Genomic DNA, 23,657 nt, shown 5'->3' with positions numbered 1-23,657 from the left:
CAATTAGAAGAAAAATATTTACCCAGGACTTTAAAAAAATGTACAGAGGCTATTGTAATATAACCATAATGACTCAAGTGAATATGGGTACCCAAATTTTTCTGAGGTAAACTGTTCAGTATATTCTGTGTAGTTTCTCCTGAGAAAGATGCTGTCACTCTGAGTGGACAATGCCATTAGGAAAAAGCATTTTGGGGAAAGAAGCTTGAAAATGTAGTAAGGAGCATTTACTTAAACTGCATTAGATCCTTATACAGAACAGGACTCCAAATCTGAGGGGAAAAAAAAAAAAAAAAAAAGAATTTGTAGCTCTGACATAATGGTCAGTTCATTTTGCTGTCCTGGAATGGGTTTCAAGCAGACAGTTAAGACACTTTTGGTGTGTGCATGTACATTTTTTTACGAGTTAGTGTTGAAGATCCCATTGCAGTCATAGCAGTCAATGAGTCTAGAGAATGATTTAGCTCACCAATGGTAGACACATATATTTAAGCATCTCACCTAGGCTTATATATGGACACTCCTGAATTCTGAACTCTCTTTTTTAAGTATGTGATTCAACAGGAACCGAGAAAAATCAGCATTATTTATGTACAAGGTAAGAAAAAAGATTTCTCAGTCAGAAAAGGAAATCACAGAATCACAGAATCATAGCATGGTTTGGGTTAGAAGGGACCTTAAAGATCATCTAGTTTCAAACCCCCTTGCCATGGGCAGGGACACCTTTCACTAGACCAGGTTGCACAAAGCCCTGTCCAACCTGACCTTCCAGGGAGGGGGTATGAACAACTTCTCTGGGCAACCAGTTCCAGTGTTTCACCACACTCACAATAAAGAATTTTTTCCTTTTATCTAATCTAAATCTACCCTCTTTCAGTTTAAAACCATTACCCCTCATCCTATCACTACACTCCCTGATAAAGAGTCCCTCCCCAGCGCTCTTTAACTACTGGAAGGCCGCTATAAGGTCTCCCTGGAGCCTTCTCTTCTCCAGGCTGAACAACCCCGACTGTCTCAGCCTGTCCTCATAAGGAGGTGCTCCAGCCCCCTGAGCATCTTCACGGCCCTCTTCTGGACCCCCACAAGCAGGTCCATGACCTTTTTTTGTTGGAGGCCCTGTGAACACAACACAAGACCCCACACATGTGGGGTCTCATAAGAGTGGAGTAGAGAGGGACAATCACCTCCCTCAGCCTGCTGGACCCACTTCTCTTGAGCAGCCCCGGATGCTGTGGGCTTTCAGGGTTTTCTGGTCTGTGAGCACACATTGCTGGCTCATGTTCAGCCTTCCATCCTCCAACATCCCCAAGTCCTTCTCTGCAGGGCTGCTCTCAATCTACCCATCACCCAGCCTGTATTTGTGCTTGGCATTGCCTTGACCCATGTGAAGGACCTTGCACTTGGTCTTCCTGAACTTCATGAGGTTTGCACAGGCCCACCTCTCAAGCTTGTCAAGGTCCCTCTGGATGGCATCCTCTTCCCCAAGAATGTCGACCACACCACAGAGTTAGGTGTTGTCAGCCAATTTGCTGAGGGTGCACTCAATCCCACTCTCCATGTCTCCAGCAACAATGTTAAACAGCACTGGTCCCAACACCAACCCCTGAGGAACACCACTCATCATTGCTCTCCACTCAGACATCGAGCCATTGACTGCAGTATTTTGGGTGCAACCATCCAGCCAATCAGACATAAAATGATTGGTAAAATTCCATCAGAAAAACTTTTTTAGTCAACAACCCATCTCAGGCAATGAGGCTAAAGGTATGTATTTATCCACAAAACTCATTTACATATGCTATATGATTACTGTTTAATAAGCCATTTCCTTCCAAGAAACAGTTGTGAATATGCATAAAGTCACTCATACAATGAATCCATGCCAACAAAGCTGCAACATGCTCTTAAATGGAATAAAACCCAAGAATAAAACCTACTCTCCCTCAGTCCTTCTTCCAGGATTTTCAAAGTATTGGCATTTGTATCTCACAATAAAAAAAAAAAAAAAAGAAAAAAGAAAAAAAGAAGAAGTAACTGCAACTTTATTTGATTTACATTAAACAAATTATTTAGCTAATGGTCTGGTCATCATGTATGGAAGCAACCTAAGAATGTATAAGCCTTCTCACTGGGAGTGATGAATTTTAATTTGGAAAGGCAAGCAAGCATAGAAGTGCATATAATAATCATTGTGTCATCGATACATATGGGTCTTAGCTAATCATTAATTTTAACTCATTGTTTGACAGATTCTTGTTAGGAAACTTATTGTTTCTTCTTTATGCCTATTTTATATATGACCTTATCCTAATATAGTTAAGCAGGACAATCCCAAGGTACAGGCAGAACTACTATTTTAAAAGTACTGTATACCAACAGAATATAAATATATGGCACATTTTTCACCGACTATTTTAATAAACAGATAAACCAACAGATAAAACCTTTATTGCTCTAAACAGCACTGTTACACCAGTCCAAAATTAGTCACATCAAGCTCTGGCTGTCATGTTCTCTGATGCTATTAATGTGTGATATCCTTCAAGGTTGCCTGAAAGCTTCTGAGTTAACAAGGCTTTGGTAAGCTAAAGAAAAAAATATGCCAACTTACTCCCCTTTTAGCTGTAAGAAACTCTGAGCAAATTACCTACTCCAGTGTTGATTATGACCAATTTATGTTAAATACTCAGGGAGGGATCCCATGTATGACTCAACCTCCATGTTACCAGAGGAGATACTGTATTGTTTGCTTCTCATAAAGAGTTTCCTCTTGATAAACTGTGAACAGAATAAACCTGTTACATCAGAAGTTGGAATCTATTATCTCAGTGTTTTTCTGATGATGAAATTATGCTTCATTAAATATAACTAAACTCCACCTTTGCTTTTCTCACCCTACCTCTGTATAAGGTACTGATAGCAATGCATGGGAATCACTGTTGCATTTGGATTAAATCCTTAGAGTTTGAGATAATTCAAATAAATAATTGTTTTCCTGGTCAATATCTTGCTAGAGTTGTTCATACACAAGCTTGATGCAATGTCCTCTCAGGTCAGATCCAAGTGTCTAATTGATTTCCATGGGCTTTGGATCAAGTGAATAGCACTAAATCTGCAAGGCATTCAGCACTCCCAGGTGCTGCAGCATTTACTCATCTTCCATTGAAATGCTTAGTGAGTTTAAGTGTTTTGAAGCTGACATAATTTCTCATCACCTTGTAGATTATGACCTTTGATTATATAAATAGCTGAACAAAATAGAGATCTTAGAAATAACTGTGAGTTTAAAGCAGCTGTTTTCCTATTTGCAGTTTTCAAGCTCTAGGATATTGTTGGATCCTCTGAAACTTTGGTACTTAAGAATAGCTATCTTTTATCCATTGCCCAAGGCTCTTTAAAATAGTTTAGGAAAAAAGTATAAACCAGTTTATTTCCCTAATATAAGCCTTATCCAACCCACAGTTAAGTCATTTCCATTAACTGAGAACATGAGGGGGAGAGATGAAGAAGCCATGTAGCTCAATACTCTATCAGTGGCCAGAAGAAAATCACACGGGCAGGACTTAAGCAAAGGCAAAAATAGTGATACTTCCCCCATTATACTTTCTCAGCTTTCAGCAATCTGCATTGTAAGAACTTCCCAAAGCAGATGTTGGATCTTCTGTATGTGATATGCATTCGTGGACATTTTGCCATTAATTTTTCTAATTGTTTTTTTCAGGAAAAAAAAAAAAAAAAAAAGGGAACAGTAATGGCTGGAACATGGCCTTTCATCATAAGATGAAATTGTTCAGGCTGTGCTGCACAAATATCTCATCTGCAGAATAAACCTGACCAGATCGTTGGAACAGAGGAGCCTGTTGGTGATTATGGCACCTGTATTGGCCTTGCCTTCATCTAAAAGTGTAGCAAGAAGTTCTCATAAGAACATCCTTTCTGAATAGGGTTGTTTTATTGTATAAAAAATAAATTATATAATAGCAGAAAGGAACAAAGAAGGGGATCTTCTCTCCATGGACAGGGTCTGTGCAGCATGCCGTGGGAAAATCTAGCCAATGCTACATGAATGCATGGTTCCCAGAATCTGAATGGACATAAGATTTATTAGATATCTATATTCCTCTTTTACTCTATCTTATTAAACCAGCGATTTTATTAAGCCATTTGTTGTTGGTTCTTTCTTGTCAAGATGCAGAAAGAATCCTGCACCATCTCTCTCTTACATCACATCCCAATACCCCAACGCAGCACAGAACACCAGTCACTATCAGGCTGCTCTCAAAGGACTAGCAATTCAGATTTCTAAAACTATCTTCATCTATTTCTCTCTAGCAAACTAGTTAGGTAAATAATTTCTCTGCAGACATGTGGCATGATCCCTGTTCTCAATTTGTTTCTTAAGACAGTGGAAAAATGGTTGGCATATTAAAGTTATCACTTCAAGTCTCAGACATATGTAAATAAACTTGTCTTCATACAACTACTTCTTCCAAGGACAACTTAGAAGTAAGGAAGAACCTTAAGAAAGGCCCTACATTCTCTCCATCAACACCAGCACTCTTCAGGCTTGTAAAAAGCATTTACCTGAACAGCAAATGGGAGGAGCATTATTTTTTTTTTTAAACAATTAAATAAAAATTCATTTCACCATTTATGAAATAACCAGTGTTGACCCTCAAAGGAAAAGCAAACTTTCTGCAGTGGTGCAGGATAGCACTTTTGTTTTAGAACTTGTTTGGAAGTTTATTATAAAGCTGAATACATAAGGGAAAAAAATAAGAAATATTATTTCTTCTGTAGTTTATTTCTCTCTTACCACAAAAAAAAAAAAAAAAAAGAAAGACATTTAATTCATAATTTAATGAAATCTTACACAAAAAGAAACTGAAAGAAATGTCATTATTTCTCACTAGTATACAACTGTACAAGCTGGCAAATTTGAGATTTGCTGCTCTGGAAAAGCAGAATATGAAGATGAACTAAAATAAGTTAAACCAAATCACTGTTGATATAATGATTTCATACCAAATTTCAGAATTTCCTTGCCAGAGAGATCGGTATTATTTGCAGAGAAGTGAACAAAGTTCAGAAGGTAAATGAGAAAGATATAAAGCAGTTTTGACTATAAACCTCTCTTGCAGCCCTCAAGCTTCTGCAGTGCTCCAGTCTGGAGGCAGCTTTAAAGAAAATGGTAATTTTTAAATTGATTTAAATGTGAAATTGAATATTGCAATGAGGAGAGTGTCCCCACTGAAGTTTATTTTAGAGTGTCTCGAAGATTTTCAGTCTGCTTCAGAGCTATGCATTGCCAATGCCTAACTGCTGTCTAGAATAATGGCATGGGGGAATATGCCTGACACTTCTTCATTTGGGCATTTCAAAAATGGACATCAGTGGAACAGTTAACAAGACCAACATGTGAATCAGTCTTTAGGTTTCCTATTCAGAAGAATGGGATTTACAGCCCTGTGAAGTTAAGGTTTTCAAGCTCTCCATATCTTAATTCAAAGGCATTGCTATTTGAAGAACGACTTCTTTCCTGCAGAAAATTAGTGGATACTTACTTAAATGTTTCTTTCTGTTTTCTAGAGTCTTCTTCCAAGCATCAGAAACATTAAAACTCATTATTTTAAAATTTAAAATTTTTTTGGTGTTGTTTGGAAGAGGCCAAAAACTTGGCAAAAGCACTGAAGGGGCCTTGAGTGTTACACAAAACAGGAATATTTTGAGTTAAAATGTAGCAGACACATTGCCTTTTTGATAAAGTGGGAGTTATCATCAAATCCCAAGTATGTACTCTGCTGTGTCTTTGAAAGGAATATGTTACAGGCCTCTCAGTTATATAACTGGGAACAAGGAGACTAGACCAAACCAGCTAGACACAAGGGTTGGGATATATCTCATCCATTTCACTTGGTATTTAAATATTTAAGTGTCTACTAATCATAATAAATTTCATTTATAGTCAGTGCAGAGGAATGAGCACCTCCAGATGCCTGCTTCTCTTCATTATCTCCTAAGTGAGACAAGGATGACTAGTTCTGAAGGATTTACTTTTGGAGGAGTAAAGGCTTATAAATACCTCCTAGAGATGGTAAGCAACTGGCAAAGAAATAAGTTTGAATTCCACCTCCTGGTTCTTCTATAATAATTCTATTGTACAATATGTCCTATTGTCTCCTTTAAAAAAAGGGTGTCCTACTTGTCTCCTTTAAAAGAGTTGTATGTCCTGACTGTCTCTTTTAAAAACCGACACACCTAAGATACAATCTATAAATTTTATAACTATATCCTTTCACACAAGCATAGAGACTGGGAAAAAGAACTGTATACAGACAACATGAAAGACTTATTTAAGGAAACCTTTCTGCTATATTTGGATTTGTCTGCTTTCAAAACAAAGGAACTTTTGAGTATAGCTAATGAGCTGGAAAATAGGTATCAGAAAATATACTAAGGCAGAAGAATCACCACTGACACTAGAGAGATGAACCAACTGTTTTCAGCCTTTTGATATGAGTATCTTTCAAATCCACTTAAGTGGATCCAAATCCATAGTTCAAACCATTGTCCTGTCCAGTATTCCACATCACCTAGCACTCCTCTCTGTATTTATTTAATTTGTTTGCAAAGATGTAGCAAACAGCGTACACTAAATGTAGAGAAATAGCGAAAGCTCACATACCTTCTGGAAAAGTGTTGAAGAACCCACAACCTCTTTCCTACTGCACAGCCAGACCCACTGTAAATCCATTGTGTGAATCACTGCCTGACAGACATTGTGCTGTATTCATGGTGTGAAGGTGGCTCAGGGCAGACAGTGGCCAGAAAACAGTTGCGTCCAAAGGGATTTGTGCAGTTCACTCCAGGCACTTTTTTTTTCATCTTGTAGAAACCTGAAATAAAACTGTCTCCTATCTCCCCCTCCCACAACTAGGTTTTTATCTTACACGTGTGCACTGCTGCACAAAGGTGCCTGTATTTTAAAATCACTGGTTGCGTGTGCCAGACACAACTAGTCAGCATCATCTGTGGTATGCAGCTGTGCCTGTCCCCAGAGGAGGAGAGAGGCTGTCACAGCTCTGCCAGTACGGCAAGAGGCTGAAGGGCTCACCAGCATGACTAGCAACATTGCTTCTCCCATGAATGATTTAATGCATTCAATTTCAAAAGTTTGGGCCTCAGAAGGAAAGAAACTGTAGGTTAAGTGAATGGTAATGGTTGAAGTCTTTCAGCAGCTACCTTTTCTGCAATGATCTGACTGACACGGGGTGAAGGGAGAGAGGTGTCAGAAGTAGCACATGGACCTTTTGATACAGACTAACATCCTATAGGTTGATTACTGTGTTCACAAGCAAATCAGATAAAACTTGAGCTTCCCTTTCACTTGGAAAATACCTAATACTGAGGTTGTCAAATCATTAAGCCAATCTGTGGATAGATTTACTCTAAACTATCTGTCTGCAGGGAAGCTTCAATTTGTACTCTGAAGTTTTCCATCCAGGTGCCAAAAAAGTAATACTAAATTCTCAATCACTGGAGAGTTTACAATGCTAATATTCAATGTTTCATTTTATATAAATACATACCAAATAAACACAAGAAATAGCTGCACCTATAACTTATCTAGCACTCATTAGGTATATGAGAATAGGTATATATTGTTTGTCTAGTTTTGCCTGTTCCTAGTCCTTGATATCCATGTCTCAACATGGATTTGATCAACTGATGTAAACAAATGCATCAATAACCAAAGCCAACCAAAAACCTTAGAAAAGCTAAAAAATCTCAGTTCTGTAAGTGATACAAGATACCATGGTATTTAAATTACAAACTTGCTGTTAAAAAAAAAGAGTTGTTAGTAAAGATTTTTTTTGGTACTGCTTTCAATAGAAAGGCCACAATTCTTAACCTGCTATTTTCCAACAAAGAAGTGATTAGATATTCTAAAACAAAAAAGTATATACCACATTCACAGTCAGATCTGGAAAGCATCTTCAACCTCTCTGCTTTTCATTCCTCTGTGGGAAGCAGGAGAGTTTGGGGACCAGCATGTTGCAGCTGTAATCCACCATGTCAAAGAGCATCAATTTTGTTCCTAAGCAACCCTGCACAGTGCAGTAGTTGCTGTCCATAGCTGATAAGGATGCTCAGGGAATTATTAACTGGCTGCAAGTGGGAGACATGAAAGTTGCAGAAACGGAAAGTAAGGCCACTAACACAGTAACAAAATTCCTCTTTTGGATTATTAAAAAAGGGGGAGATGAACATTAAGAAGAATGAAAAGTTAAGGACTCCACTCACATTACATATGCTGTCATACAGAAAACTCTTCTGGTTCATCTTACTGAAAGAAGCAATGAGTTAGGGTGCAGCAGACACTTTCAGACTGTGAACTATTACACAATGCTAAACTATGTCCTTCACAACCTCACAGTCTGATCTCAGCCATTTACAAGGAAAGCCTGGATGGCGAAGCTTGCAAGTGATAACTTGAAAGACTGTTCTCTGTGTATCAGCCAAAATACTTTGAGAATCTGCCAGTACAATGCAAAAAACCCCATGTCTCTGGATATACATTTGAAGAAAGCTGGGGTTTGGCCTCAAAATCATTTTTTTCCAAAATGATAATTAATCAAATCATCTTAATGTATTCTTATAAAATTAGATCATTATAAGTACCTTTATGGAGTTTCATAGCTATTTTTTTATCCAAGGTGCTTTAAAAGTGCAGTGGAATATACTTACTTTATTTTAGTGTACCAAAGTACTCAGACTAATTAAATAAATTCCTAGAAGTTTATATTGTCTGTTATACCATAAGAAGTTTTATCTACCTAAGGAAACTGAGTCTTCAATAATCAAACAGCCAAATTTATTCATGCAGATACAGATTTCATAACATTTATGTTTTAATGTTCATATTATGTTATATTAGATCGTATTTTGAAAAAAATTGTACAAGTGTTAATATTGAAAGTTCTGCTTCATATGTTAATTTGTGATATGAAGCTTTAGTGCTAGTTAGTGGCAGTTACTACAAAGCTGAGCTAGACACAAATCTAGCAAATCACAAAACTCACAAATCACAATGCCTCCTCAAAGAGAAAGAACTGTGATACAAGATGATTACCTCAAGAAAATATATACAAAGAATCAGAGAAATATGATTTAAAGATGTTTCATTTAGGAACACAGATTAAGGGAAAAATCAACCAGCAGATCTATAGACCATGCTTACAAAGTTCATACTACTGCAAAAGAGAAAAAGCAAATGCAAAGTACTTCTCAAACCTCCCACTTATAGTCTACAATATACATTAAAAAATCAAATAGAGACAAAATAAAAACATTTGACAGCACACCAGAGAATGGGATGAATTTACAGTGGTCAAAAATTGAGAATTACAGTTTACCTTTTCTTACCACACGTCAGCATCTTAACAAATTTACTGTATATAAACTAAATGTAAGACCTATTGAAACCAATAAATCCTCAGGTTGGATGTTTCATTGAAAAAATGGTATCTTCTACCTGATACTGTTTTATAATTTTGCACATGGTTTCTAAAAATATTTTCCTTAATTTAATAATAACTGCACGTCATAACTCACATTTCTCTCATCTCTTCTAATGCTGAACTGTTGGCTTAAAAAACAGAGACAGAAAATTGGGATCAAAAATACATTGTCCCTTGGATGCTTTACATTAGTCTCTCAGTCATATTACCCTTTTTTTTTTTTTTTCTTGAATTACTTATTCCTCTTTCCTAAAAATACTACACACAAAACACACTACCTCCTTCTACAGTGTTATGTGAATATAGGGCACATTGTATTTTAACAAGACCTGACCCCTTGTAAGATCCATTTGAATCTGATAGGGGTAGGACATATGCAAAGTCTCAGTACGGTACTTATCTTAGCAGTCATTCTTCAGCACAAAAGACAATGTTTTCTAAGATGACTACGAATCTAGTTTCCCAGCTTACTTGTCTTCAACTGCTATCCTTTGTGTTTCTAAGCACCTAAGCCTCTTCTGAGAATTCAAGGTGGTGCCTATCTGCATCTCCAGATACCTAACTGACTTTAAAAATCTCCTTGCAGTGTTTGGCTCCTATAAACTAATAAACCCAAGAGATCTCTGGGTCTGTAAGACAATCAAAGAAACCAGTTAACATAGATGAAACCAAAAAACTGGGGATTAAATGCAAAATACTGCTCCTAAATACTCCAAATGTGCAAAATTTTACTCCATTCATATTAATAACATTTTTGTAGGTTTTTAGGCAACCTCCCATTTTCTGTAACAGTGCAGGATCAAGCCCTAATTAAGGACATTTACACAGTGGCTCTAAATGCTTTCACCTTCAGCATGGAGACCTGCAGACAACTAGGGAACAATACTGTGCAGTGGAATACAAGAAAGGAAACTATTCTCTAAATACACAGAGAATAATGCAATTGCTTATATGAATAATATCTTTGTCTTTTTAATATTTACACAGATAGCAGTCTTTTAATGTTTTGTTAGCTTTTGTAAATGCACTTAACTGCTAGAATCTGAACTGGTGGTAGTAGGAACTCGGTACTGATGACTGGGTATGTTAAAATATGGCTTCTCATAATGCATAAGGTGCATCTACGCTGGTATGAGAAAGAGTGCAGTCTCATTCAAATTATAGTAGAGCTGAATCTTGACAGATTATTATTATTTTTTATTAATGAAGCTAAAATATTCTAGGACTGATAATACTGGTCACATGATCTTCAGACATGCTCATGTTTAAATCTGAGTCTTCAGACACCAGATACCTGAGTAAATATTTGTATACGGTATTTTTCTACAGAATGCTTAACACCTGTTGCACATCAGGTGCTCTATTCAAAAGTACTATTTTGTATTTAATTTCAATTCACATTTATTTAAGTTTGTGGTGTGGAAATAATGCAAATTTCTGTGTGTACTTTGTTGAAAATGGATTTTTTTTTTCCCTAAACAAAACCTACAACTTTTTACTTAACAGGGGGATTACAGAATATTACCAAAGGCACAGGAAGATCAAAATCATATGCTTTAGCAAAAAATACTTAAGAAATAATGGTAGAATTTAGGCTACTAATTGTGACAGGGTTCAAAGTCCAAGCATGGCAACTATTACTGTTCTGCAAAATGTAGCATAGAGTTATCCATTCAAAGCTCTGTCTTTAAATTTAAAAACGTCTCCTCCACTGCATGAGCAATGCAGAAAAAAGAAGTTTTAGAGACCATGTCTTGCACAAAAATCTGTGCTCCCATCCATTGCCTGATAAGTGATGGGTACAGAAATATATATACAGAATCTTTTTTATCACTCTGTCAGCTCTATTGTCAGGTAGCTGATGAAACCTGATAAGGCTGAATCTAAACTTTGTTTCTTTATTTCTAATTTATATTCCCTCTTTTGAAAAATCTATCCACTTAACCCCTGCTGAACCAGATTCTTCTTTCATCAGTTTGCCATGATGCAAATTATGAACTGCTTCCAGTGAACTATAATGGCATAAAAATCAAGTAATAGGAGTAGCTCATTAGACCTTCTTTCAAATGTCTGAGAAGTTAATTGTCACCCTGAAGTTGCAAGATATCCTCAACTTATTTCAGATAATCATTTCGGCAGAATTTATAAGTTCCCATGCTCAGAGATAGAGTTTCCATTTCCAGATTATTTTTTTTTTTTTTGCACAGTAGCACTATTTCTAATACAGCATTCACAGATTTATATGGCTTTTATATTGCAAATTTTTCTTCTTAAGACAGAGGCACAATGATGTGAGTCAAGTACAGATTGTCATCACTCAGTTTGAACTTTTTGGGTTCAATCATTAAAGGATTTTGCTAAAATCACAATATCCACTGAGGATCAGTTGAATGATAGAACATAATTAATAGATCAGGCACCAGTCTCGTAATTACTCTCTGAGTCGATTTGTTCTGCTGTACTAAGTCAGCATATGTATTTGCTACATCCTGGCCTACACCAATCTCATTGTTCCTATTCCTGACTCACAATAACAACAAGAAAATGAAATTCCATCTGGTTCCACCAAAGGAGCAAATAAATTAGATTCTGAGTAGAAAGACCATTTTGTTAAGCATCACCTTCATGCTCTTCATAACTGAAGTAAGGAAATTCATGCTCAAGAAAATCGAGTGAAGTAAACCAACTCCTGTTCCTCTAAGATATCGTCAGGATTTTTTTGAACAGGAAATCTGGTCCCTAGTGCAACTAAATAAGAATATAATTACTCCTGTTCTCTGTCAAGCTAACAACAGTTTGAGTAATCTTTTTATTAGAGAAGAAATATTTTTTTTTTTTACTGCCATCAAAATGACCCTTACTTTTCAGTATTTCAAATTCTCCCTGGAGCCCTTTTTGAATATCTAGTAATGTGCTTTGAAGGTGACTGCACTACGTTTTATCCCTTCTCTGTTATAGAGTAGTCTAACTATTCAGGCTAAATGTCTCTGCTGTGAAGACAAAATAGATTGAGACATCAAACACATTTGTAAAATACAAAATTCACTACATTGTATACAAGAATACAAAAATAGAAAAATTCTATTTGAAACAGCATTGAAAATATCAAACACAAAATGCATGAATGAGTGAATATGTAGGTAGAAGATACAGAAGCAGCACTGTGTTCCTCACAAAGTATAATATATTTATATGATAAAACACAAACTACACTATAATTCTGCCTGATTTGGGAACAAATTACATCATCAAAACCTTACACGACCAAAACCTTACCAGCTACTCCAGCTCATTTGCTTGTTACTGACAGGGCAGAAGGAAGGTTATTAGATTATCATGTTATAAGGTGACAGCAGAAAGTGACATATCTGTGTCATTATGGGTACGGATGTTCACAAACCCCCATGTAAGTCTGCCAGTCCCAGTTCTATAGGCCTGTGCTTTTTTTCTCTGCCAGGTTTTACTCTACCCTCTTTCTTGACCTTTATGCCTCTAACTTCTATGCTTTTCATTGTTTACTTGAATCTCCACAAACTGCTTTATGACCTCTTTCAACTTTATTACTTTGTCCCTTCTTGTCCCTACGTTACTTTTGCTTTTGCTATAATTGATACTGATAAAACACTCATTTGAAATTTTAATCAGACAGCTCAGTTTCTGGCAGAGTGCATGCTGTTATTCTAGAGTCATCTTCCTCTCCTCTCTCTCTCTGTCAGCCTTTATCTCTTTCTCACTCTATTTCTTTCTTCCTTTCCTCCTTTCTCCCCTTTCATTTCTTTCCTATAACATCCCTGCATAGAACTATGTACCATTTGAGTTGAGCAGTCAAGAACAGTTAATAGCTGGGATATCCTTGGAGGCTAAAATGTAGTAATATTTGAAGTCACTGGCACTCTGCAGAAGAAAATGTAATCTATGTTTTTTAAAGACACTTTAATTGCTCAGCAATCATGCAGAACTGAGAAATATAGCTCTGCTTCCAAGATAATAACTCCCCAAATTGCAAAGGTCGCTTACTCAATACCCTTGCTATCTAGCAAAATATGAGAATGACACCAAGACTCAAAAATTCAACTTTATATTAATCTATTATTCAGTATTAGCTTTCTTTTATTTCTGTAATATTTCACGTAACATGCTGTGTGCTATTGTCATTTAAATAATAAAGACTTAATCTAGCTTTATTGCTAAAATAACGAAAGTTGTGCATCTAGAGTCCATTTGTATAGCCCTAATTCAGCTAAAGTAAAATTAAAAATGAACTGGAGTTCTGTATTAGTAAATGGACAAGAAGCTTTAGCACAGAGTAAAGGTAGCAGTACTAATTACAATCATCTTTCACTGACCCTTGCTGCTTTTCCTTGTAATTTTCCTCTCTTTTTGTGTAATTATTCCATCAACTAAAAAGAGTTCAAAGCTTGTATTATGTTAATTCTATTTAAATTATTCATATATATTTAACACTTAAACATAATCTTTGTATGGTTATCATGATGTTATGAAAAGGACATAATCTAGCTAATAGCTAATGCATTGATTAAAGATCTCCCAGATTTGTGATGTCTGTCATATCTGAACTTATATCTGAACTTCTGAGGGTAAAATATTGGATCTCTGTACAACCTGCTGAAAACTCTCTCTGTGCAAACTACCTTGAAAAATGAATCAAGCATAAGTGTGGTTTTTTAAAATCTTTTTCTTCCCCTCAGGACCTAAATATTGTATGGCTGCACACTTGAAAATAGGTTCTTAGGCTCTATTCAGAGAGATTTTTAATGATGTTCAAATCTCATCAGTACTTTTGAGGATTTTACTCAGAATAATACCTCAAAACCTGCAACTATAGAATAATTATTTTGTGTGTGTGAATAAAACAAACAACTCATATCAATGCCTAATAGATACTATACCCTTATCATAATCATCTGCAAACTGACCATAAAACTGAAGACAAAATTATTTTCAGTACCATGGATAAGTACTGCCCAAACTGTCCATGACAGCGAAAACAACTTACTCAGAAAACACCTTTTGTTACAAAAGACACAAACCAGCTCCTGCTCTTTTATACTAAGATTATACATTCGAAATAATGGTAAATTCTTAATGCCTAATTTGTTGAAATCATCACAGTACTAATTAAATATATGTGACAAAAAAGTATCAGTATCCGAAAACACAGGACTCTGGAACTAGTTAGCCTGTGTAACTTGTTCCTTCAGTTTGTAACTACCAGAGAAAATGAAAACCAAAAAAACCCCAGGAACCTAACAAGCAGCTTAAAATCCCCAAAGATCTTGTCACTCCTTTTTAGCATAACTTGCCCTTACAAGCAGTATGAAATATTTACAACGCACTATATTTATCTTCATTTGTTATATCACGCTGAAGATAAAAGCTCTGTATAAAAAATGGTGGCATAAGACAGCCCCTTTATCTTTTTCAGTATTTTATGTGTGCTTTTCCCAACTAAATTACAATTGCACATAATAAATCAACTTTTTCATAATAGTTTAATAATGCACTTTCATTTTGTTAAATTTAAGTTATACACGTTTCATAAATCTCAACAGTCCTAACCAGATGTGGCAAAATGTTTGACTAACAAAATTACAGACTTTGTCTTCATGAAAGTGAAAAGTTTGTCTTTTAGTATCTATAATTATTAAATAACTAGACAGTTTCTAAGGAATCAACAAATTTTCAGTTTCATAGATGATACTCTACATCTCAAAATAAAGAACAGGGCAAAAAATTGTCTTCTCAAATTAGTCAACCTTCTAAACCCATGTTATAATTACAGACAAATGCATTTTACAACTTGGTGCACAGAATCAGCTCATACAATATGACTCTACTGTCAGAGACTTTATAAAATAATACTGTCTCAAATATTTCCATAAACTGCACCGGAGTCTAATGTCAACATGGCATGTTTTAACACCTAATTCTCTGGAAGAATTTATATCACCATTAGAATTATGTTTTAAGACATATACTTGATCTGTCATATGCCTCACACTTCTTCCGATCGTTTTCCAGAGTCTGTCACCAGTCAGTGTAGCTTGACACCCATCATTTACAAGTTACAGCTCCATGGAAATCAAAGGAAATGTATCCAGTGCCTTAAATAACATCAGGAATAATTTCTGTGAAGATTAAGGTTATCTATACCTGGTTTATTTTCATGAAATCACTTTGTAATACCAAACTCAATATCTAAGTCTACATCAATACATCACTTCAAACAAAATGGCAGATTCACATACTTATATATCTTTGATCAAATCAAAAGATTGCACTTGGGTTCTCCTTATAATTATCACTACTTTAGCAACATTGTAACAAGTTCTGTCAGCAAACACACTACTCTATTAAAAATTCACTGATAACTCACATTCATATAAAACATTCCAATTTCTCTAGCTAAATCCAAACCAAATGTTAAGAGAAAAGTGCAAAGAACCCCAACAGTTTCAAGATCTCTTTGTTTTGTTTTGTTGTTTGATTTTTCAGTTTATCTGCATTTCTGGGGGTTGGATTTTTTTTACTTTCAGCAACACTTTTAACTCACTTGCATGTGTAAAACATTTCGAAAGAAGTGATAAGTTGTATTCATAAAGTTCTGTAACAAAAACTTGCCCTTGCATTTTTCCTATCAACTTTTTTTTTTTTTTTTAAAGTATTTTCTGTTTGTGCCAATACACTTGTTGAAATGTTGGCTGTAACCAAACACCAGCTGCACTTACCCCAGTGTTGTCATGGTGACAATGGTGTACCAGAAGGCTGCAGGGATGCTGGTGAACTTGCTGGCTGATGAACCTTTCTCTGCATAGTACATGACTGTGGCAAAGATGATGATGGCCATAGTGAGTGAAAAGAGGAGGAAGCCTAACTCCGAGGCACAACTTTTCAGGGTATAGCCCAAGATGCGCAGCCCCTGCGAGTGACGGGAAAACTTAAAGATCCTGAAGACGCGAAAGACTCGTAGTGTCACAAAAGCCCCACTGACATCCTCATTATCTGTCATCACCAGGCCAATATAATACGGCATGATGGCAACCACATCAATGATACTCATGACACTGCGTACGAATTTGTAGCGACTAGGGGCCGCCAGCAGACGTAGAAGATATTCGACTGTGAAGATCATGACACAAGCAGTATCCAGACAGAAGAAAGCCACAGCATAGCGCTCTCCACAGGGCAGCTCTTTGATGCGACCCGGGCTTACCCCACAGGGTACTGTCTCCACCACATTGGCAATAACAGAGACGGCAATGAAGAAACCAGTGACATAGTAGAAGACCAGAGCAAGCGTACTGGTGTGGGGGTTTTCAAAGGCCCGCCACATCCTCTGCCGAGCTGTCATTGAGGGCAGGGAGCTCTCAGCTGCGTGGTCCTGATCGGCATCATCCTGCAGGCGCTCAGCATTCTCACGCCGTCGATCCTTGTATTCCTCATAACAGCAGTCGCCAATGATCTCAGGGATGATGCCAAAGAAAGCCAGCTCTTCATCGTAAGCTGAGATGCACTCCTGGCGGGGGTAATGAAGCTTCCCGGTACGGTAGAAGTTGAGAATGTGGCGGAAAATGTCAGGGTCCCGATCAAAAAAGTACTGCTGTGTCTCAGGGTGGTAGAAGAAGTCCCGCTCTGAACTGCCCAACAGAGTGTCAGGGTAGCGCTCTAAGGTGTCCAGCCATGTCTGGAACTGGATGCCACTCACATTCAGCACAATCAGAGAGTCCTGGCTTCTCTTCCTCTCCTGCCGCGGAGCAGCTGGCATAGGACCTGTGGCCACTGGCATCCATCCTATGGCCGCTGCCCTGGCAAAGGGTAACCAAGCTGCTACTCCTGCTGCCATGGTCCCAAACACCTACTACAGCTAAAGGAGTCAATCTAGAGACAGTTCTGGTCCAGCCACTGAAAGAGAGAGGGAATAGAAAAATACAGATGCTCACGCACTTTCGAGGCAACAGAATTTCTGAACATTGTTGTGATTTCCAGTATTAACCGAAAATCTTTTTCCTTCCTTTTTGTTTCCTCCCCCTCTTCATCCCAGAATATCCTTTCCAGGCGTTGGTTTGCCAGTTAGGACGATAAATCAGGGCACGTCAGCGCTTTCAAAGCAGCTACTCTAGCAGGCAGATCCTTAGGATACCAGGTCCGTGTGAGGCCCCTGGATGGAAGCAACGGTCCACAAAGCACTAACCCCAGGAGCCGGCGAGCAGCTCTGGTGCAGCGGTGTAGCCACCTGGAAGCAGATTTTCTTCCACACGCGATGCAGCCGGTCCCTCCGCCCCTTCTCCGCTCCGCTCCTCTCCCCGCCGGCGGCCGGAGCCGGGCGGCTGCCGCCGGCGGAGCCTTCCCGGGCGGGCTGCAGCGGGGCCGCCCGGCGCCGCCGCCCGCTCGCCGTGGCGGGGCGGAGGGGCTGGGCCGGGCGGGCCGCCCCCCCCTCCCCGACCGCCGCCCTGAAGCAGCCGCGGGACGAATCCTCTCCCTGACCTTGACCGCAGCCCCGGGGACTCCCCCTGACCCCGGCCCAGGGCCGGGGGAGCCGGCGGGGCAGGGGGAGGAGCTCCGCGCGGCAGCATTAAACTTTAAGGCAAGTTTTCCTTGTAGGAAATGCCTTGAAGGGCAGAGGGACGCCGGGGAAGGGGCGCCGGGAGGGGGGCAGCGCCCCGGGAAAAGGAAGCGGGCGGGGGGGAGTCTCCCCGGGACGGGGCGTCGGGGCAGGGACAGGGGCCGATCCGGAGCGGGAGACGGGGGCCGGGCAGAGCCGCGGTGGCTGCGGCGGGCGGTAGGAGCGGGGGCTTCGGAGGCGCCCGCAGAGGGTGGGCTGCACGGGGCACCCTCGGGAGCGGACGGCGAAGGGCGAAGCCGGGGGAGCCCGGCGGCGGGGCGGGAGCGGGGCAGGGGCTCCCCGGCGGCGGGGGGAGTCCGGGGCGGGCGGGGGGGGCGCGGGGTTCGGTGGCGGCTCGGCGGTCGGCGGCGGGTCATCCCCCTCCCTCCCGCCTCCTTTCTCTCGCCCCTTCCCCTCGGCTCAGCTCTCGCACCCCTCCGGACGTGCCCAGCCTGCGGCACCTACCTGTGAAAGTCTGGCGAGAGCGCTCAGTTGCATAGAGACTTTGGGAAATACGGGCTCTGCCGCGAGCTCTCCGCGCCCCGCCGGGAGCGGCGGGGAAGTAGTTGCTCCTCAGAAAGCTTGATCGCATCCAAAGGGACATCGATAATAAGGCTTCCCCCCACCCCCACCCCCCTCCGCCACCGCCGAGCGCCAAGCAACAAGTTCAAGGGGTGGGTGGGGGGAAAAAAACAACGTAATCGCGCCTGGCAACTCGGCGGAGCACGTCCTTGCGGGGCGCGGATCCTGCGGCGCGGGGCTGCCGTCAGGCGCGGCCGCTCCCGCGGCCCCGGCCCCTGCCCCTGCCCCTGCCGCGGGGCTGCCGCGGGCTGCGGGCGGCGGCGGCCAGGCCCTGGCGCGGCCGGGAGCGGGGGGGCTTCCCGCTGCCTCCCCCGCGGCGGGCGGGCCATGCCGCCCTACCGCCGCCCGCGGGCTCGGGGCGCAGGGGCGGGCGGCGGCGGAGTGGGGCGGGGGGGCGCGGGGCGGGCGCGGAGGGCATCGCTCCGCGGGCGGAACAAAGGGGCTGCGGGCGGCTGCGCCGGCGGCGGCTGGGCAGGCTGGGAGCGCCTCTGTGTGTGTGCGTGTGCGCGCGTGTGTGTGTGCGCGGGTGTGTGTGTGTGTGTGTGTCCGTGTGTGTGTGTGTGTGTCTGTGTGTCTGTGTGTGTCCGCGCCCGTGTGTGTGTGTGTGTCTGTGTGTGTCCGCGCCCGTGTGTGTGTGTGTCTGTGTGTGTCTGTGTGTGTCCGCGCCCGTGTGTGTGTGTGTGTGTGTGTGTGTGTCTCAGCGGGGCCGGGATCGCGCGGTCCAGCCCCTCCGCCGGTAGCGCCGCGCAGACCCTCCGGAGTGCGCGGTGCTTCAGGAGGATGGGGCGGCGGGGATGGCGAAGGTGCGGTGTCCGGGGGCTCCTCGGGAGCGCTAGCTCCTATCAAGAGGAGGGGAACGGTTTACTGAAAGAAGCGGGGAATGAAATCCCTGTAAGCGGAGTGTGGCGACGCTCCTCACAACCCGCCCCGAGCCACTCCGGAGTTCTCGCTGCGATATCCAAACGGCTCTTACCAGCTTCGGGGAAGGCGAGAGCTGGGGCGAGCATGGGAGCCTTTTCCTCCTCCTCTCCTTTCCGCTCCCGTGCAAAGCCGCCCCCTTTTTCCCGTCGCTAGATGGCGCGGGGCTGACGGGAAGCGAGCGCCCCGCCGGGCTGCCGCTGCGGGGTCGGCCGGGCCCCCGCGCCGCCCCCGCCGCGCCCCCCGCACCGCATCTCCCGCACCGCGCCCTCCGGCCGCCCCCCCGGGCCGCCCCGGGCCCCGCCGCTCGCCCCCCGGGCCGCCGCCGCCTCCCGCCGCAGAGCGGCTCGCAGCAGCGGTGCGTCTGCGGGGAAGGGGCGCACGCCGTTCCGCCAGCTCTGCGGGCCGAGCTGAGAGCCCCGATAAACGCGAGGAACTATCTGTGGGTTTTAATTAAGATTCTGAAAACACCCGGTGTCTTCTTCACAGAGCTTGCATCAAGATAGCAGAAGGTATTCCTCCTTCTAATTTACGATTGTTTCGGCTTAGTAATAGGAGCCTTCCGAAGGAATCATGAAGCAAATAGGTTCCTTTATACTTGAAGATCTTCTGACCAAACATCCCACTCCGATAACCTATTTTAGGCATATGCCAAAGAAACTCGAAACAAAAATAAACCAAATATATACTGAAGCTTGAGAGGTAACTCTTTTCTATATTTTAATAATATGTTCAATATATATTAGCTTCTGTGCAAGTTCCCATGAAAAAGATCAACATTATCCATACTGCAGTCTCTAAGCTGTTCCTGTAAGAAATACTTGAAGTCTGGAGAAAAAAGCTTTAAAAACGTTTAAATGTTTAAAAACTCCTAGCTTAGGAAAACTTGCGGTGGTGATCGATCATATACATCAAATCATGTGAAAAAATACCACGTTAAAATAAAGGATACTTTCTGTAGTGTTACTGAAATAGTTTCTTGTTTGTTTGTTTGTTTGTTTGTTTTCTCTAGCTCAAATGTACATTATATCCTATTAATTAATCCATTAATTTGAAATTAATTGGTCAACTGTAGCTATTAAACTTCCAATGATGTAGATTTTCTTCTCCCATACCAAAGATTAGGGGGGTTTTGTGCTACAAAAAGACAGTCCTGTAGCAATTAATAAAACCCAATTTATGGTCCTGTCGGCTCGGCACTGAGACAATAACGCAGGACTTCCTTTCCTGAAAAATAATCAAATGAGGTTTCATTTTCAGCTATAGGTTCTTTTTGTAATCAATAACTGCTCTTATTTTTTAATTTGCCTAGCTTTACAGAAAACAGTTACTGCTTTCAGTTGTTTTTTTCTTTGCAGCTTTTCCAGAATTCTTCACTTGCAACAGTTCCCCACCCCCACCCCCCCTCCCGAGATGAGAATGGTTTCCATTAAAGAATCACTTGGATTCAGATTGTTTCAGAGACTTACACATTTCATCAGGAAATGGAGAAGGAACCCAAACAAACCCTATACATTTGGCCAAGTGGGTATCAAGTACTGTTATAACATTGTGTCTGTTTTAAATCAGACCTCTGAAACCAGTCCAGGTTCAAAGTCTTTTCTGACACCAGTTGACTATTTGGAAAAATTATCACCTCACCTTAAATTTTTGTGGACAGCCTGTGTATCAGAGAGATGTCTTTCAGAAACAGGTATTTTGGAAGGAAAAGACAGAGTATACTCTCTTACCTTCTTGTTCTAACAGAAAGTCCATTAATACACTACTGAGAAGTGATAACCAGGATCTCAAACTTTCACAGCTTGCGCCTTGTCTGACTGCAGTATTCCTTACTTTATACATTGCAGAAAGCCTAAATTCTGGTACATAAAGTGTACCTAAATTATCAGTTCTTCTGAAGTCAAAATCCTGCCTGTGACATCATAACTATCCACCAAGAGATTGGTGTGATGTGACAGGGAGCATTATGACTTTAAGCAGGGACTTCAATGAGACAAAAATGCTACTTTCAAGTGAAGAATCCTAGTAAATGTAGGAAAAGAAGAAAATGGTACAAAGAGGAATGCACAATAGACGCTGATAGGAGCTCTTTCTTAATTGTTTCTGTAGTCACGAGGCAGAAAGAACTCTCTAAGGATTAAAGAAGATAACAGCAGTGATGCATGTTTATATTAATGCGTTTAATTTTTTTCTTTAATAGTTTTAGAAGTATTTAGAACATCTGAAACCAAGATTTTTCTTTACAGACTGGATGTACAATCCCCTCTTCCTAATTCCTCTTCCTTTTGAGAGGAAAGAACACTACAAATATTTAAAGCCACCTCGTAAGCCTTAACTTCAAGATCCAGCTATACATTGACTTTTTTCTTTCTTTACTCTTTAGCCTATAAGATGATTTCACAGTTCCTGCATTCTTATACTAATATTTTTGTACACTCAATATAAATGTATAAAATAATGCAGAAATAAGTGGTTGCTGAATGTATGCTATTTTCCCCCTTCTGGATTAGTAAGAATATCTTCCATTAAAAAAAACCCCATATATTTATCTACCATTTGGTCAAACAATGCAAAGGGCTTCTTTGCTTTTTTTATTTATAGGAACCAAAATTACTTATTCTTCAAAATACAAAAGTTTCTTCCAAAACCCACTCTGGTTATTATTAGCAGAATATTTGACGCGTCTGCCTCTTCTACCTCATGTCTAGTTTGTTTGATGGTCTGACTGCTTCTGAGTCTGCGCAAGAGAGATTTGGGGTTTCGTGGTTTTGTTTTGAGGTGGGTTTTTTTCAGTGGAGGGAACATTCCCTAGATCTTCTAAGTAGAAAACGTCTGGTGTAAGGATTTCGGGAGTGCTGATCACAGCCCCACTAAAGAACTGGGTCACGAGATTAAGAATGTGTCATAGAGAAAAAAAATATTTGATTCTATAATGCAAATTTAAAAATAATGCTTTTGTCTAATATGCAATTAACACAAATATGTATAGCCATAGTCTGCAGTTTCCTTGCCTTCATAGATTTGGCTAAATCTAGCTGCTTTTTGTACTATGGGCCAGACAGAATAAGTGGGAGGCTTTTGATATGGGCGTAATTTTCCAAAGACAAAAAGCCATCTTTCTGGCTTTTTGCTAAAATAGGCTCAGGTCACTCTTCAGTGCAAGTGCTGGTCGTCCTTCTTTCTATGTAGAAAGATGGATTGCTCTGGATGTTAAAAAATGACCTCACTGGTCAAGGATTAAGACATACTGGGGGGGAACGGCACAATATACATCATTTCTTTTAAATTCTGAAGCCAACCTGAGAGTTAGTATGGCCATCATTAACCTAAAAAAAGACCCTTATTTCTGTGAAAAAGATTTTTTTATGCATTTATTACAGATTTAGTGGATGGGAAAGGAAGGCAGAGCTATCAGCAATGTGGTTTCTTTTTTTCTTAAATTGAGATTAAGTCAGTACTTGGAATCGCCTCAAGACAACCTCACATTCTTCCAAAGAAGGGGCTGATTTGATCTCAGATATCTGCACTTTATCTGCTCTAAACCAACAAATACTGATTTAGTAATTATATATGTTTTTCTTGATGTACAGGATGTTATATAAAAGATTAATTCTATTAAACTATGTATTAGTCGTATTAAGCTCTGGGAATTCCTCTTTCAATTAGTGATATATTACCCATCAATGAAATGGTAAATAAAAACTTTAAAACATTACTTTAGATAAATACATATTTCTTATTTTTAATTCATGTTTTGGCTTATGTAATATCTTCAAAGGAATAGATGTTTTGTCCATGTGAGGTCCAGTTTCAACCAATTTAGTTTTAGGCACCTGTGCTACCTAATTAAGAGCCTGCTCACCCTGATTTCCTAGAGTCAACAGAGAGAGAAACAATTGCAGAGAGCAATCCATCCTACTAGCAATCTCAACATATGTAGGCAGGTGTGCATTGACTATAAAAGGTAGGCTGGGATGATCGTGGTCCTTAAATCAGGAGTCTTAGATACTTTA

General features: G+C 40.5%; 1 protein-coding gene across 2 annotated transcripts in view; it reads right to left on the bottom strand.

Moving 5' to 3' along the window:
* The window catches only part of KCND2 (potassium voltage-gated channel subfamily D member 2), a 291,733-nt gene extending 271,952 nt beyond the window's left edge, over positions 1–19,781 (bottom strand). Inside the window, exons 1-2 of one of the 2 annotated variants that reach the window (XM_074903152.1) lie at positions 19,700–19,781; positions 16,271–17,444 (exon numbers count right to left, since the gene is read on the bottom strand). In XM_074903152.1, coding sequence (XP_074759253.1) covers positions 16,271–17,385 — 1,115 coding nt within the window. In that variant the 5' untranslated portion in view covers positions 17,386–17,444; positions 19,700–19,781. Of the gene's footprint in view, positions 1–16,270; positions 17,445–18,609; positions 18,946–19,699 lie in introns of those variants that run through there. The other variant, XM_074903151.1, reaches the window with a different exon arrangement.
* Positions 19,782–23,657: the final 3,876 nt, after the last annotated feature.

This window comes from Athene noctua, chromosome 3 (genome assembly GCF_965140245.1).
Source record: "Athene noctua chromosome 3, bAthNoc1.hap1.1, whole genome shotgun sequence".
Classification (NCBI taxonomy): domain Eukaryota; kingdom Metazoa; phylum Chordata; class Aves; order Strigiformes; family Strigidae; genus Athene; species Athene noctua.
This window is presented reverse-complemented; position numbering and strand designations above follow the sequence as displayed.